Source organism: Sus scrofa, chromosome 1 (genome assembly GCF_054392235.1).
Source record: "Sus scrofa isolate SSC_HxYL_T2T_F1_AM1 chromosome 1, Sscrofa_HxYL_maternal_Yorkshire_Landrace_v2.0, whole genome shotgun sequence".
Taxonomy (NCBI): Eukaryota; Metazoa; Chordata; class Mammalia; order Artiodactyla; family Suidae; genus Sus; species Sus scrofa.
In genome coordinates, this window is record NC_139383.1 from 284,191,119 (window position 1) to 284,207,215 (window position 16,097).

The 16,097-nt window shown below is 50.8% G+C and overlaps 1 protein-coding gene across 9 annotated transcripts; it reads left to right on the top strand.

Moving 5' to 3' along the window:
* The first annotated feature begins 5,403 nt into the window (after positions 1-5,403).
* On the top strand, positions 5,404-14,574 carry EXOSC2 (exosome component 2). Of its 9 annotated transcripts, none has more exons than XR_014829291.1 (10): positions 5,404-5,537; positions 7,255-7,369; positions 9,244-9,289; positions 9,504-9,593; positions 10,635-10,700; positions 11,170-11,238; positions 12,618-12,794; positions 13,376-13,504; positions 13,794-13,906; positions 14,000-14,574. XR_014829291.1 is itself a non-coding variant. In XM_084999036.1 (10 exons), exons 5-10 carry the CDS (start codon positions 9,570-9,572, stop codon positions 14,078-14,080), a joined length of 546 nt encoding a protein of 181 aa, XP_084855162.1. In that variant the 5' UTR covers positions 5,404-5,537; positions 7,255-7,369; positions 7,793-7,887; positions 9,244-9,289; positions 9,504-9,569; the 3' UTR covers positions 14,081-14,574. The 9 variants fall into 9 exon arrangements, 6 of the variants coding, with proteins under 6 accessions (XP_084855162.1, XP_084855152.1, XP_084855145.1 ...); XR_014829289.1 differs by having other exon boundaries at positions 7,255-7,356; positions 7,793-9,289; XR_014829284.1 differs by having other exon boundaries at positions 7,255-7,356.
* Positions 14,575-16,097: the final 1,523 nt, after the last annotated feature.

The window sequence follows — 16,097 nt, forward strand, 5'->3', positions numbered from 1 at the left end:
CTTGGTACCCGGCACATGGCTTGGTACCCAGCACATAGTACATGCTCAATAAATACGAACTGTTGTGAATACAAGGACGCCTGTGATGGATGAGAAGGGCTGGTGCCACTTCTACCACCCATCTCGCTGGGCACACCCTAGAGGGCATCTAAGGCTGTTGTCCATCCCCCCTTTTCCTGCCCTTTCTTATAGCCATTATCCTCGGATCCCTCGAAATGGAGGAATGGATCTCCTAAGCTCTCAGCTTCCTTCCCACCTTGGAGCTTGTCTCCTGGGATGTGTGGCTGGGAGGGGTGAGACAAGTTATGGGTGGTGGCTGGTTAGCACCCAACCAGATTGCTTCCTACAACACAGCTGTCCCAGGGAAGTCGTACTTGTTGCACGTTGGCTCAAGTCTTCAAGCGCAAGTGTTGCAGGGGAACCAGGTAGAAGTCAGTCTATTCTGACCTATCTCCGGAGTCCCGCAGAGGCACTTGCTACATAAGCCAGCTATTGAAGCAGTCACAAGCCCACCCAGGTGCAAGACGAGGAGGCCCAGACTGCAATTTTTGCTTGAAGAAGCATCAAAAAATCCATGGGCATTCTTTTCAAAAAGCCACAGAGCAGCACTATTCACAATAGCCAAGACATGGAAGCAACCTAAATGTCCATCGACAGATGAATGGATTAAGAAGACGTGGTATGTGGAGTTCCCACTGTGGCTCAGTGGGTTAAGAACAGTGTCCATGAGGATCTGGGTTCCATCCCTGTTCTCACTCAGTGGGTTAAGGATCTAGTGTTGCTGCAAGCTTCAGTGGAGGCTGCAGATGCGGCTTGGATCTGGTGTTGCTGTGGCTGTGGCGTAGGCCAGCAGCTGCAGCTTTGATTCAACCCCCTAGCCCAGAAACTTCCGTATGCCACAGGTGTGGCCATTAAAAAAAAGATATAGCACATATATACAAAAGAATAATACTTGTCCGTAAAAAGAATGAAAGAATGCCATTTGCAGCAATATGGATGCAACTAGACATTCTCATACTAAGTAAGTCAGAAAGAGAAAGACAAACACCATATGATATCACTTAGATGTGGAAACTGAAATGTGGTGCAAATGGGAGCTCCTGTCGTGGCTCAGTGGTTAACGAATCCGACTAGAAACCATGAGGTTGTGGGTTCGATTCCTGGCCTTGCTCAGTGGGTTAAGGATCGGCATTGCCATGACCTGTGGTGTGGTTGCAGACGCGGTTCAGATCTAGCGTTGCTTTGTCTCTGGCATAGGCCGGCGGCTACAGCTCCGATTAGACCCCTAGCATGGGAACCTCCATACGCTGGGGGAAGCGACCCTAGCAGAGCCTAAAAGAGAAAAAAAATTTTTTTAATTAAAAAATAAAATAAACTGTGGTGCAAATGAACTTATTTACAGAACAGAAACAGACTCACAGACGTAGAGGACAGACTTGTGGTTGCCACGGGGGACACGGAGAAATGGGAGGCACCATGCAGGGCCACATGGGGAAGCACAGGGGCAGGGATGTTGACCCGGAGACAGAGGGGAAGAGGAGAAAATGTGGGAAAGAGACTTAACTGGGGTTCCCAGGGGAAGCAACTGGGAAGGCAGGGTAAGCAGGTTTAGGGTTGACTGGTTGAGTAACTTCAGCCCCTCAGTGGGCTCTGAGGCAGAAGGCCTGTCCCTAGTTGGCTGGTACGGGCCGCTGGCATGGGCACATAATGGTCCAGAGGGTGAGGGCCTCATCAAAAAGATGGTGGTGGCAGCGGGGACCCTGGGCTCCAGATGGCTTGGTTTGTATTGGAAAGGCATACTCTTGAGCCAGGAGTTTACTGGCTCTAGGGCTTGGCTAACCCAGGGAGGGGCAGTCCCTCCAAGGTCAGCAAAGCCCCCAAATTCCAAACAGCAGATTACAGAAAATAGAAGGTATGGTTAATAACTGTACCCAGACAGCTCTAGGGACTGAGAAGTGGAAAAAACAGACAAAGTCTGGGCATTTGCGGGGCTCATATCCTGTGCGGAGTGAAAATCTTGCAAATGCATCTCATTTTTTTTGGACAAACGGCTGCTCTCTATGTGCCAGCTGAACAAAACAGATAAAGGCCCTGTTCTCAGAGCACTCCTGTCCTAGTGAAGGAAGACTGCAACAAACAAATTAATAAGACAATTCAAGGAGTTACCCTGTGGCTCAGTGGGTCAAGGGTCTGGTTGTGTCACTGCAGTGGCTCAGGTTGCTGCTGTGGTGTGGGTTTTATCCCTGGCCCAGGATCTTCCGCATGCCACGGGTACAGCCCCCCCAAAAGGGGGGAAGCTGAGGATTATTCTGGATACAGTGGTCAGGGAAGGTTTCTCTGAGGAAGTAATATTGAGTTGAGATCTGATTGGAGAGGAACAGCCAGTTACACAAAAGATGGGGTGGGCTAGGGGGTGCAGAGGAGAGAGTTCCATGCAAAGAGCCCCCAAAACACACAGATCCTGGGGCCAGCGCTGCTGACTGCAGCATACATAATGAATAGGGGAGCCGGTTAGGTGAGTGAGGTCAGAGAAGGGCAGAACCAGGCAAAGATGAGTTTGGATTTTTTTTTTTTTTTAGGCCCACACCTGCAGCACGTGGAATTTCCCCAGCTAGGGGTCGCATCAGCGCTGTAGCTGCCAGCCTACACTACAGCCACAGCAACTCAGGATCCAAGACGCATCTTCGATCTATACCACAGCTCACGGCAACGCCAGATCCTTAACCCCTGGAGTAAAGCCAGGAATCGAACCCGCATCCACATGGACAATTAATCGAATTCATTTCGGCTGTGCCGCAATAGGAACGCTCATGGCTTTTTATTCTTTGTATAAAAGGAAGCTGCTTGAAGCGTTCTAAGCAAGGAAGTGATTTAATCTAATCTGTTTTTTTAAATTCATTTTTGAATACCCTAAAAGACCTTATTATTATTACTATTTTCTTTTTTGGCTATACCCTCAGCACATAGAAGTGCCAAGACTAGGGATCGCATCTGAGCTGGGGCTGTGACCTACGCCATAGCTTCAGCAACGCCATATCCTCAACCCACTGTGCCAAGGCGGGAACTCCCACTTATTTTTTAAATTTCTTTTCTGTTATTATTATGGGATAGTGAATGTAGTTCCCCATGCTATGCAGTAGGATCTTGTTATTTACCCATTCTTGATATAATAGTTTGCATCTGCTAACCCCAACCTCCCAATCCATCCCTCCCCCACCTGTCTCCTCCTCCTTGGCAACCACAGTTGTGTTCCTGTGTCTGTGAGTAGGACTGAATGTTTACGTCCCCCCAAAAAAATTCATATATTGAAATCCTAACACCCAAAGTGATATTATTAGGAGGTGATTAGGTCACGAGGGTGGAGGCTTCATGAATAGGATTCTGCCATATAAAACAGGTCCTCGGAGTTCCTGTTGTGGCTCAGTGGGTTAAGAACCCACTTCCGTGAGGATGCGGGTTTGATCCCTGGCCTCGCTCAGTGGGTTAAGGACCCAGCATTGCCATGAGCTGCAGCTTAGGTTGCATGTGTGGCTCGGACCCGGAGTTGCCATGGCTCTGGCATAGACCAGCTGTTGCAGCTCCAATTGGATCCCTAGCCTGGGAACTTCCATATGCTGCAGGTGTGGCCATAAAAAGGAAAACGAACAAACAAATAAATAAAAGAGGCCCCAGAGAGCTCCCCTCGCCTCCGCCGCCATGCAGGGAGGACACAGTCAGTGAGAAGACAGTCCCTGAACCAGGAAGTGAGCTCTCACCAGACACCAAATCTGCCAGGGTTTCATAGTCCCAACGTTGGGAGTTCCCATTGCGGTGCGTCGGAAACGAATCTGACTCGTATCCATGAAGATGTGGGCTTGATCCCTGGCCTCACTCAGTGGGTGGAGGAGCCCACGTTGTGGCGTAGGCTGGCAGCGGTAGCTCTGATTCAACCCCTAGCCTGGGAACTTCCATATGCTGGTGGTATGGCCCTAAAAAGAAACAAACATAAAACATAATCCCAACGTTGTGATAGGCTCCATAAACCTAAGTGCCCTGAGAATGGGAGGGGTTAAGGTTAAGTCCATCCCTCCTTGAAACTGGATGTTGTCAAGACTATATACCCTAGTTTTTGGTCTAGATGCACTCCCAGGTCCAGCTGCCTAGTGGACTGAGCTCTGCTGGCTCAAAGGACAACACTGCCCTCTTCTGGCAGAGGCCAGGCTCAGCAGATGAACCCTTAAACTTTCTTGGCTCTAGTCCATTCCTCCAGGCAAGGAAGAGGGCAAGTATCTGGCCTGCCCCTTTACTGATGACCTGTGGGGCCCTAGAATTTATTTCATTGACTGCCTCCCAGGGTTGGCTTTCTTGACAGATGTAGTTGTGAGCCATGCTTAGGTGAAAAAAATGCTGTCCTTTTGGAGGTGTATTTATCTATTGGTCTGATGGACTTTCAGGAGGCAGCAGACCTGATTTACCAAGCTTAGCGTGTGGTACTGATGTGACTTATTTCCCTTAATCCTCTTTAGAGTCCCTTGTATGAAGAATTATCATCTCCAGTTCCCTGAGGTCGAAACTCTCTTGCAGATGCTTTAAACCATGCAAGGCAAGGGTGAGGGAGGGGCTGGTGGGAAGTGGGGAGAGGGATGGGGAAAATGCTCCTGACCCAGAGATAAAACCACATATCCACCTATCAGTTCACCACTGAACCCTTAGAACAGCTCCTGGTTCAATTCGCTGTATGAGTAAATATAAGCAAAGATTCTCGTATTAAATAGGCACTTGTCCTTCCTTCCAAATACACCCACCTGCCAAGGTCCGAATGTTTTCTTAGATGGTTTCTCGAATTTTCAAAAGAAATATTAGGGTTAATTAGCTCACTTAGGCAGAACGGAATCAGCACCTGAAGCATTGTTTGGGGGTACAGGTGGTGGTTATTCCTGAAGCAGCAGACACGAGGCGGAAGTAATGCAGAATACAGAGGCTACTAGTAACGGTTCCCAAAGGGGTTCAGATAGTGTTTTCTGTAGATCCCATTGCCTGAGCAATCTCATACCTCCCTCACCCAAAAAATCAGATTTTAGCAGCTTAGAGGTGGGAGGAAACGCAGAGGTCCATTTCTCAATTATCTCTAACCCTGGAAAACAGTAAGTGGCATGATGATTACAAGAGGGTTTTGGCAAAAAGGTCAAATGCCAGACAACCTGAGATTGTACCATTCGACAAGTGCAGCCTCGCCAATAGTAAAGATGGCAACTCGGCTCCTTCCTTCCCTTCGCATTTACCTAATGGTTGCCAATAGCCAACATGGCCGCGAGTCCGTGAGTTTCCATTGGTGGCTGCTCTGAGGCCCCGCCCCGCGAGCGAAGGCAGAGAGTTGCTGAGAAGGACGGTAAGCCTTCGGGTTGGGCTGCGCCTGCGCAAGTTATTGGCGCCAAGATGGCGATGGAGATGAGGCTTCCTGTCGCTCGCAAGCCTCTTAGCGAGAGCCTGGGGCGCGAGACTAAGAAGCACCTGGTGGTGCCGGGGGACACGATCACCACGGACACAGGCTTCATGCGGTACGTGGGGTCGTGGGGGACTCTGGGCTATAGGAGCGGCCGCACTGCTCTGCACGTGGCTTGCTGGCCGAAACCTGGGCCCTCCGTTCTCTTTCCCCTACGCCCTCGCGGTACCCAGGGCACATCTGCCGACCATCCTAGTCGCCTCGTTTTCGAAGCCTCGGGCTTATTGCTCCCTGCCTTGTGTGTGTCCCCGTCTGCTTTTGCCCCAGCCCGCCGACACCCTCCTCTCCTGATCTCCGTGACTCTTCATCGCTCTGCCTGAGACCCAAATTCTGGGCCTTCCTCGTTGGGAAAACTGGGGAGGGCTAGGGGCCGGGGCCTCTTAACAGTTTTCGACTGAGAGGGACGGTGGGCGTTTTTGACATGTGCACCTTCTCCCTCAGCATCATCTCTTAGCCAGGTGCATGGTTTTGGAACTAGTCATGGTTTGGGTTTAGAGCATGCAGGTATGTTGAGTTACATGCACCCAAATGTACAGCTTTGAATCTGAGGGCAGGCTCTTGAGTTGGACAGCTGGGGTTCCTGACCTCTCCCACGTCAGTTTCCTCATCCCTAAAATAGTGATATTAACTATTTAACAGGGTAGTGAGGATTAAATGAGGTGACGATTAAGGAAAGAAGCAAAACTCACCATTGTATCACCGTCATAGATTAACACTCGTGGATGCTCAGCCTGTTTCCCCCTTTGGGGAAAAGTGCTTGTACAAATAGGAGAGGTACAGCATTGATACATTCGTTGCCCTTTAGCCTCTTAGTTTGGGGTTATTGGATCCCAGGAAATCTTACGATTCAGTCCTTCATTTGCTCATTGTGTATGTACATCATGTGTGGTTAGGGCACAGCACTGAACAGAGGGGAAATCTCTGTCCTGGTGGAGTTTACGTTCTCACTGGAAGAGACATAATAAGCGATAAGCACAGCAAACGCATAAGTGATTCAGAATATTTGGTGGTAAATGCAGTAGAGAAAATAAACAGTCGAGCAAGGTAAGCAGCATAGGTGGGATCGTGGCAGCAGCAGGGTGGGCGACGATGAGAAACGGGATGGTGACGAGGGACAGGTGGAGAAAGTGACCTTTGAGAAGACTTGAGTCAGACAAGGAAGTGGTCCATGTATCCCTATTAAAGAAGGAATGTTTTAGGAAGCATGGCACAAAAATCTGGCTTTCAGGCAGGAGGAGGCTGTTAAGTTTGAGGAACACATTGTTTTTTGTTTGTTTGTTTTTTAAACTTTATTATTTTTTTATTTTATTTATTTATTTACTTATTTTGCTATTTCTTTGGGCTGTTCCTGCGGCACATGGAGATTCCCAGGCTAGGGGTCGAATCGGAGCTGTAGCCACCAGCCTACGCCAGAGCCACAGCAACGCAGGATCTGAGCCGCGTCTGCAACCTACACCACAGCTCACGGCAACGCTGGGTCTTTAACCCACTGAGCAAGGGCAGGGACCGAACCCACAACCTCATGGTTCCTAGTCGGATTCGTCAACCACGGGAACTCCTGTTCTTTGTTTTTAGGGCCGCACCCAAGGCTTTTGGAAGTTCCCAGGCTAGAGGCTGAATTGGAGCTACAGCTGCCGGCCTACGCCGCAGCAATGCCAGATCTGAGCTGTGTGTGCGACCTACACCACAGCTCACAGCAACGCCAGGTCTTTAACCCACTGATTGAGGCCAGGGATTGAACCCGCGTCCTTTGTGTCTTCCTGTTGCCACAGGGGCCATGGGACCTATATGGGGGAAGAGAAGCTCATCGCGTCTGTGGCTGGCTCGGTGGAGAGAGTAAACAAGCTGATCTGTGTAAAAGCTTTGAAAACCAGGTGAGAACAAAAGGTGTGTATTGTGGCGTCAGAATTGCACAGCCAGGTCCTTTCTGCCACAGCATACCCCCTCCGTCCCCCATCCCTGCCTGCCCCAGTCATTCTGTAGGTCTGTGATTTGGAGCACGTGACTGAAGGAGGGGGATGGGTGACCACAGGTAGGTTTGGGCTTCAGAGGTTTCCCTACGTTACCTGACCTCCCCAAGCTTTGGTTTCCTCCTCTGCAAAATGAGACGTAGCATGACCTACCTTGTAGGATTTGCCCTGGAATGCACTGGAACAGTGCATGCAAAGTACTCACACAGAGCCTCCTACCTAGAAGGGCTCAGTTAAGGGTAGCCGCGGAATATAAGCTAGTGGGGCTGGAACAGAGGGAGCAGGTGGGGTGGGGGATGGCAGGAGTGGTAGGAGCCCGCGGCCTGTGAAAATTCCCCAGGGCTGGGATTGAACCTGCACCACAGCGGCGACCCGAGCTGCTGCAGTGACAATGCCAGATCCTTAACCTACTGCGCCACCAGGGAACTCCACACGGTAAGCATTTTTGACTTGTACTTTGTGAAATCTAGGAAGCCACTGGAGGAGGTAGGGCAGAGGAGGGATCTGGTCTGACTTCTGTTTAGATGAAATCACTCTGGCTGCTGTGGGAGGACGGGGCAGGGGTAGGGCACTGCTGACCTAGACTAAGGTGATGGCAGTAGGAGTGGGCAGAAGTGGCCACGGCGGCATGTATTTTGTGCTCTGAGTGTTTTCATCATGAGAAAGTGTTGGATTTTGTATTCTTGGGATTTTCTGTACTAGAAGACCATGTCTGTGAGAAAAGAAAAGATAGTTTTATTTCTTCCTTTCCAATTTGGCTGCCTTTTATTTTCTGCCTGTATTTTAAAGGTAGAGGCGGTAGGCTCCATTGCTGGACTTGTTCTGGAACATGAGAGAAAGAGAGATTGAGACTGAGAAATACGAAGGGTTCCTTCAGGGATTCTGGCTTGAGCAGGTGGAGTTGCTATTTCCTGAGATGGTGACAACCAGGAGCGGATCCGTTTGCTGTGGGGGAGGGAGGGGGGCTGCTGGAAAGCTTTGTCTTAGGCGTGTTTTGCAAATTCACACCAGTGGAGGTGCTGGGTAGCCAGCAGTCGACTAGAGTCTGGAATTGAGGGGAGGGGTACGCTCCTCGGGAGTATGTAAAGCCGCCTGGCTGGATGAGCTCAGCACATGAGTGTGGGCTGAAATGGGCGGAGGCCCAAGGACTGAGCCTTCAGTCTGGAACACTACATCAGTAGAAGCGGGACGAGGGACTGGCAGCCAGTGGGTGAGTGAGACAGCGAGTAGACTGGTTTGGGTGATGTCCTGTCCCCTCTGGGTTCCAGAGCCCAGCAGAAAAGAGTCCATGCTTACCATGTTCATTCAGTTAACAAAGGGTTTCAGGCTTAAGGAACTACTTGCAATAAATGGTTTAAGACTAGTTAACAGAAGGAGTTCCCATTATGGCACCACGGGTTAAGGATCTAACTGCAGCAGCTCAGGTCACTGCTGAGGTGCAGGTTTGATCACCGGCTGGGCATAGTGGGTTAAGGATCCAGCATTGCCGTAGCAGTGGTGTAGGTCACAGCTGTGGCTCAGATTCGATCCTTGGCCTGGGAACTCCCATATGCCTGCTGCAGGTGCGGTCAAAAAAAAAGAATGGTTAACAGAGGCTGTATGTATAGGAATGTTTTGAAGCTATCAGTTCCTAAAAATGAGTCTAGAGTGTAGTTAGATAAATTAAATAAGTGTGGTGCCTAACCAAGGCCCCCCCCGCCCCCCAGTCTGGTTTAACTGACCTTTCCAGTGGGATTTGGTCTCGTGTTAAAGTCTTTTCACTACTGGGTGACCTTTTGTTTCATCTTTCAGATATAATGGTGAAGTGGGGGACATTGTAGTGGGGAGAATCACGGAGGTAAGTCAAGTCTGCCAGGTTGGTTTTCCCAAAGTAGAAGCAAGCTGGTGACCTAGTGAATGGGATCTTCGTTCTAGATGCGGTTACCTGGCCGAGGCATGTGCTGTGTTTTGATGTAAATGGTTGGTTGGTTACGTTTGGGGGTATCAGTTGTTTACAGTGTGCGCTCTGGCCCCCGGGTATGTGTCCAGGTTCGGGGTTTCTTTGTCTGTAGGTCCAACAGAAGAGGTGGAAAGTGGAGACCAACTCCAGGCTGGACTCGGTCCTGCTTCTGTCATCCATGAACCTTCCCGGAGGAGAGCTGGTGAGAGTCTCCGGTGGGACTGGACGGTTGGTTGGCGAGGGCTCTGGGGTCCTTTGCTTCACCCACGTACGTTGCTTTCCACTGAAGTTGCCACTTTGACCACTTTTTGTGCTGCCCGGATGTACACGGAGGCTTTTCACTTGGCCCAGGTCTCCCAGCTTAGGCAGCAAATGGTGTACGCTAAGATCTGGAAGGTCCCCGGGGGACCGATCCCGAAAGAGGGCTGGGAGACGCTCTCAGATGTGTGGTGCTAATCTCTTTCCTTTTCTGGGTATACCAGCTTCGCTCCCAGAAGGTGTGACTTGAAAAGTCATGTTTAGATTATCTTTTCAGGCACTCAGTGGCTTTTGGTCGTTTCAGACGACCACAGTCCCTAAGCTGCATCCTTTTGTAAAAGGCCACAGTTCAGCTTTATCTTCAGTCCCACATCTTCTCTACAGAGAGGCTCGCTGTGCCAGGCTTTCTGGAGAAGGGCATGATCAAGAGGCAGGACCGAGTGTCTGGGAGAGCTTACAGACTAGAGGGGGTCTGGGAGACGGTTCCTGGCAGCCCCAGGATGAACCACGTACAAAAGGAGTGAATAATTTCACCGAGAAGAGCTCAAAGGAAAGAGGGGTGCTGGAGTTGATCCTCGAAGGCTGGATAGGATTTCGGCAGTGAGTTCAGGGAGTCTGAAATTGGAACGCGTGAGCAGAGATCGAGTGAAGCCGGAGGTGGTGGGTCCCGCTGGAGCGGGGCGGGCAGCCACAGGAGGAAGGCACTGTGATTGGGCACCCGCGCTAGATTGGGCGGGTCTGGAATATCATGGAAGGAGCTGGAGTTTTATCCAGAGGAAGGAGAAGAGGAGCTGTGGGAAGCCTGTAAGATGGAAAGCAGTGGCCGTCGCTTCATCTTCCTTGAGTGGCACAGGTTACCCACTTGGCCTGTGAACGCAGTGGCTGGCTTCAGAGACCTCAGAGGAAGTGAGAGAGAAGGGAGGGTGGCGAGAGCTCCCTCCTGGACCTGCCTTCAGTAACGCGGCCCTGTCTCTGTGCATTCCAGAGGAGAAGATCAGCAGAGGACGAGCTGGCGATGAGGGGCTTCTTGCAGGAAGGGGACCTTATCAGTGTATCCTGCCTGCTGCGTTCCGCGTCTTCCTGTCTGCTAGGGAGCTGGGACGCGGGGCTCCCCTTGTAGGCCTCCCACAGGGGAAGCATCATCCCGGCAGGGACCTGAGTCCTTGACCGAGTGTGAAGGGCTCTGCAGCAGCCTTTCCTCACCTCCTTCACCCTGGCTGACCCTCCAGCTCTTGTTCGGACCTGCTGCCGCTCCGTCCTGTCCTTGGGTCTTGTAACTTACGGTGGCCCAGGCTCTAAGCTAGCTCGCATTTTCCTAACGATGGGAGCATTTCTCCCAGGAAGGAGAAAAGGTGGTGTCAGGTTGTCCATGACCTCCATGGTCACAGCAGTGTGACCTCCGGGTCGGGTCTGTCTACAGCCTCGGGCAGGAGGTTGGACCTGAGAGGAAAGGCTGGAGGCGGGGGGCAGGGAGGCAGGTGACGTGAGAATGTTTGTTCCTTCATCCGGAACCGGGCCAGGCTGAGGTCCAGGCAGTGTTCTCTGACGGAGCCGTCTCTCTGCACACGAGGAGTCTCAAATACGGAAAAGTAAGTTGGGCTCCGGCCATTCCCATTTGCCAACTGACTTCACATCCATTTCCAATTCCCCTGCGCTCTCGGGAATGCCCACTAAAGAAGCCGAGCAGCTAGGCGTTAGTGCACTGCTGTCCCCGACGCTGAGTGACACCGTTGGCAGCATTGCAAAGGACGACAGCACTTGACCTTTTCTACTGAGGAGATCTTCTGGCAGAAGAGCCCCCATGCCCTGTGGCCCTGTGCCCCTGCCATCTGTTGAGGGCACGGCAGCATTGCATTGCATTTGCACTGAGACATAGTCCTGGGAACAATGGGAGGTGGAGGGCTGCTGAAACAGGATGGCCCTAAGACAGACAGCCAGTCAGTAAGATGGAGATTGTTAGGAAAGATGGGTTTGCTGCTTGAGCCTCTAAATGGGAAATTTCACTGCATTTCTATTTTAAAGGGATGTTATTGAGGCTACTTTTTTTTTTTTTGTCTTTTTAGGGCTGCACCCATGGCATATGGATGTTCCCAGGCTAGAGGTGGAATTGGAGCTGTAACCACCAGCCACAGCCACAGCCACAGCCACGCCAGATCTGAACTGTGTCTGCAACCTACACCACAGCTCACGGCAACGCTGGATCCTTAACCCACTGAGCGAGGCCGGGGATCAAACCCACAACCTCATGGTTCCTGGTCAGATTGGTTTCTGCTGAGCCACAGTGGGAGCTCCCAGGCTGCTTTTTAAATGACCACATACTTTGCAAAACAGACTGTGATGTATTCATCCCTTGGCTTTAACTGGGTGAGCGTTCGTTTTCTGAGCGGAACAAAATCCTCTGTCCTTAGTAGAAGGGCTGCAGCCAGTCACGTTCACGTCCTCGAAGCAGGCAAGGGGACGCTGCCCTGCACGTGCTGCCCGTCACGGGCCGGGGTCTGAAGTAGACGGCCCTCAGCCGGGGTGGGCCTTGAGTTGACCGGCAGACCGGGGGTGGATGGACCTGTACCAGCCCTCAGCCGGTCCCCTTGTCCAGTGGCACACATTTCATGGGCAAGACAGGCGTAGGGTCCAGGTGGAAGAGAACAGTGCTCTCTGGCCTGTAAGAGGCTCGAGCCCATGTCCTCATTGGCTCCAGCTTCTCGGACAGCCCTGGATTAAAAAGTGGGGATGATTACACGGGAGAACAGATGGTGGACAAGAGACCACGAGTCATCTTCTGCTGGGATGTAAAGAGCGGGATGCATCCAGAGTGTTCTGGGCAGAGCCACTGTGTGCGTGTGCACATCGGAGCAGCTGTCCACAGAAGGGCCTAATTCCAGTGTAGCCAGGACACACTCTACCCTGCTTGCTTCTCATTCCCCTCCCTGGTGATCCTGTGGTGACCCAATTTACGATGTGTTTTTTTTAGCTGGGTCAGGGCGTTTTGGTTCAGGTTTCCCCCTCCCTGGTAAAACGGCAGAAGACTCACTTCCATGACCTGCCATGTGGTGCCTCAGTGATTCTGGGCAACAACGGCTTCATCTGGATCTACCCAACGCCTGAGCACAAAGAGGAGGAGGCAGGGGGCTTCATTGCAAACCTGGAGGTGAGTGCCATCGCTGCTGTTGAGGCCGAGTGGCACTGGGTCTGTGCCGTGCTTGTGTGGCCAGTGGGAGTGCTCCCTGCTTAATTGCTACTGTAGTTGACCCGGTTTGAATTTGCATTGAGGTGCATTCAGAACATTGTATTGCCCTCTCATTCTGAGGAGATGGCTTGATCTTTGTGGGCAGAGATGGCAGAGTTGCCAAAGCCATCCTTTTTTTGGGCCACACCCATGGCATATGGAGGTTCCCAGGCTAGGGGTCCAATTAGAGCCACAGCAGTGCAGGATCCGAGCCACATCTGTGACCTACACCGCAGCTCACGGCAATGCTGGATCCTTAACCCACTGAGCGAGGCCAGGGATCACACCTGCAACCTCATGGTTCCTAGTCGGATTCATTTCTGCTGTGCCACAACGGGAACTCCTAAGCCATCCTTTTAGTCTCCCTTGGAGTTCCTGCTGGGTTGGTGCAGCGTCCCAGAATGATACTGCCTGGGTTGTAAATGGCTTCTGTGGTTTTCTGTTACCATTTGCTTATGTTGGTCCTTCCTTTATTCCCCCCTTTCGCTGGGCGTCCCCGGTAGCCTGTCTCCCTTGCTGATCGAGAGGTGATTTCCCGGCTGCGGAACTGCATCGTCTCGCTGGTCACCCAGAGGGTGATGCTGTATGATACCAGCATCCTGTACTGCTACGAGGCATCCCTTCCACATCAGGTACCCCACGCAGGGCTCCCCTTTTCCGCCTTGATCTCTGAGCAGGCGCTAAGTGTCATCTGCTCTGTGCTTCCTCAGATAGCAGGCACCCAAATACCTTTACCATGAACTGATCTGGTGGAGCGCTTTATTGGGTGTCTGGTGGCACTTTCTCCAAGATACTAGTAATGTTCTCAATGTCTGATGTCCATATAAGGATTCGGGGAGGGGGGCAGGGGTGGAGGTGCCAGGCGGGGCTGGTTTATGACAGCTCCCCTCTGGACTTCATCTTGTCCCTCCCAAATTTTAGCTGTCTTTCTCGTGAATGTCCCAGTACTGTCTTGGTTCCTGTCCGCTCTATCCCAGAGAATCTCGCGGATGTCCTAAGCTGGATATCCTCTGATAATGAAAGGAAAGCAGAAGGTTTGTGTTAACCACGGTTGGGTTTCCACGTTTGGATTGGCGTGGTGGTGTGCACGTTGATTGAACAAGTACCTTTTTTCTTTTCTATTCCAGATCAAAGACATCTTAAAGCCAGAAGTAATGGAGGAAATTGTGATGGAGACACGCCAGAGGCTTCTGGAACAGGAGGGGTAAGGAGAAGCAGGTGGAGGACAGGACTGAGTGTGCCTGGCCGGAGCAGTCCCTGAAAGCGACGGCCCCGATTCAGGGCTGGGGCACTCGTCACTCGACCCACCCTGGGCTGCCTCCTGTGGAAGACCTGCTTTCTCCTGTTTTAAGGCAGAGCCTGGGACGGTGAACAGCAGCTGGCCCCTTGGGTTGCCCACAGAGTCCCAGTACTAGGGGTGGTTTCAGGGCTTTAAAAGCACGAAGTGTTCCAGCCGAGCGGACTTGTTCCTGGAACCATACAGGACATCTTTTGTCTCTTGCGCACCATCACTTCACAAGGCACGCGGCCCCCTTGAAATTGCCCTGTAAAAATGTGGCCTCCCTGGCCCCCAGATTATCTCTTCTGGCCCCTGTTCCCCCACCTCCTGCAGCTCAAGTACAACACTGATGAATATAGTCGGTAAAGGAGTCAAAGGGAAGAATAAAGTAGCCAAGCAGGCTTTTGCTCGGTTGGAATCTCATTCCCACTGCGTGTTCCTCTTGGTGGTAGATGCACATGTTTCAACACCAGGCTGCCTCCGTCTGTCCTGCCTTGGAGGATGGTTTGTATCAAGGTGAATTATCAATAACAGAATGGATGTTTTGAGTGCTCTGATAAACATGAAAACAAAGTAAGAAAAACGAAAATGGGAGAGGTGCCATCATGGCTTAGCAGGTTAAGAACCCGACTAGCACCCGTAAGGATGGAGGTTTGATCCCTGGCCTCGATCAGTGAGTGGGTTAAGGATCCGGCATTGCCATGAGCGGTGTAGGTCAGAGACGCGGCTCTGATCTGGTGTGGCTGTGGCAGAGGCCGGTAGCTGCAGCTCCATTTTGACTTCTAGCCCAGGAACTTCCATATGCTGCAGGTGCAGCCCTAAAAAAGAAAAGAAAAATGAAAATGGGGAAGGAAAGGTGTTTTTCTCCTATAATTGGAGCAGTAATGCATTAAGCTTTGAATAATTCAGGGTTAAAAGGTTAAAAACAAGATGCTAAAGTTCTCACTGAGAAAGGCTAGAATTCATACGCGTTGTTTTTCTGATGACTATCTAAAAATGGTTCCCCGATTGAGGCTTTGAGAAACCTTTTTTAAAAAGTTGCTATATGGGAGTTCCCATTGTGGTGCAGTGGAAACGAACGCAACTAGGAACCATGAGGTTACAGGTTCGATCCCTGGCCTCACTCAGTGGGTTAAGGATCCAGTGTTGCCATGAACAGTGGTGTAGGTCGCAGACGCGGCTTGGATCTGGTGGTGTTGTGTCTGTGGTGTAGGCTGGCAGCTGTAGCTACAATTGGACCCCTAGCCTGGGAAGCTCCGTGTGCCACAAGTGTTGCCCTAAAAAGCAAAAAAAAAAAAAAAAAAAAAAAAAAGTCTCTACATGAGAGGGCTATTTGGTGAACTATTTTTTACATGTCTGTTATAACACTACTCACATTTTATCTCTTTTTTTATTCCTCTCCCAAGTGTATCACCTGTTTTGAGGAGCTTGCAGACAACTAAATACTGTATAGTATTTAGTATATTGTATATACAACTGAATATTGTACAGGTGACATATATACAACTGAATATTGTCTAGGCAATATTGCAACTTTAGATTTGCTCACTTGTCATTTCTGAGAACAGATTCCCGGTTGTCTGGCCCTTGAGAGACGGGAATGGGAAAGGATGGGAGCCTGCATCCTTGGTTTGGGTTGGTTTTGACCAGGGCCAGGGCTCCATGAAAATTTATCCCCACTTCGTCTCCCAAGCGGCCAGCCTATGCTGTTCATTCTGTATATGCTGAATAGTGATTACCTAGGTGAAAATATATAACGGTCTGAAAGCACCTTTTGGTGATTATTCACTTTCTGTGGCCCCACTAGAGGGTGCCCTTGTTAAGTGTCATTCTAGTAAGTTTGGGGAAAAAAAAAAAAACTGAAATTTTTACACTGGTACTGAAAGCAACTCATGTGTTGCTGTGCTGTATAAACAAAGGGTGAGTGAGGACAAAATTAGATTGAA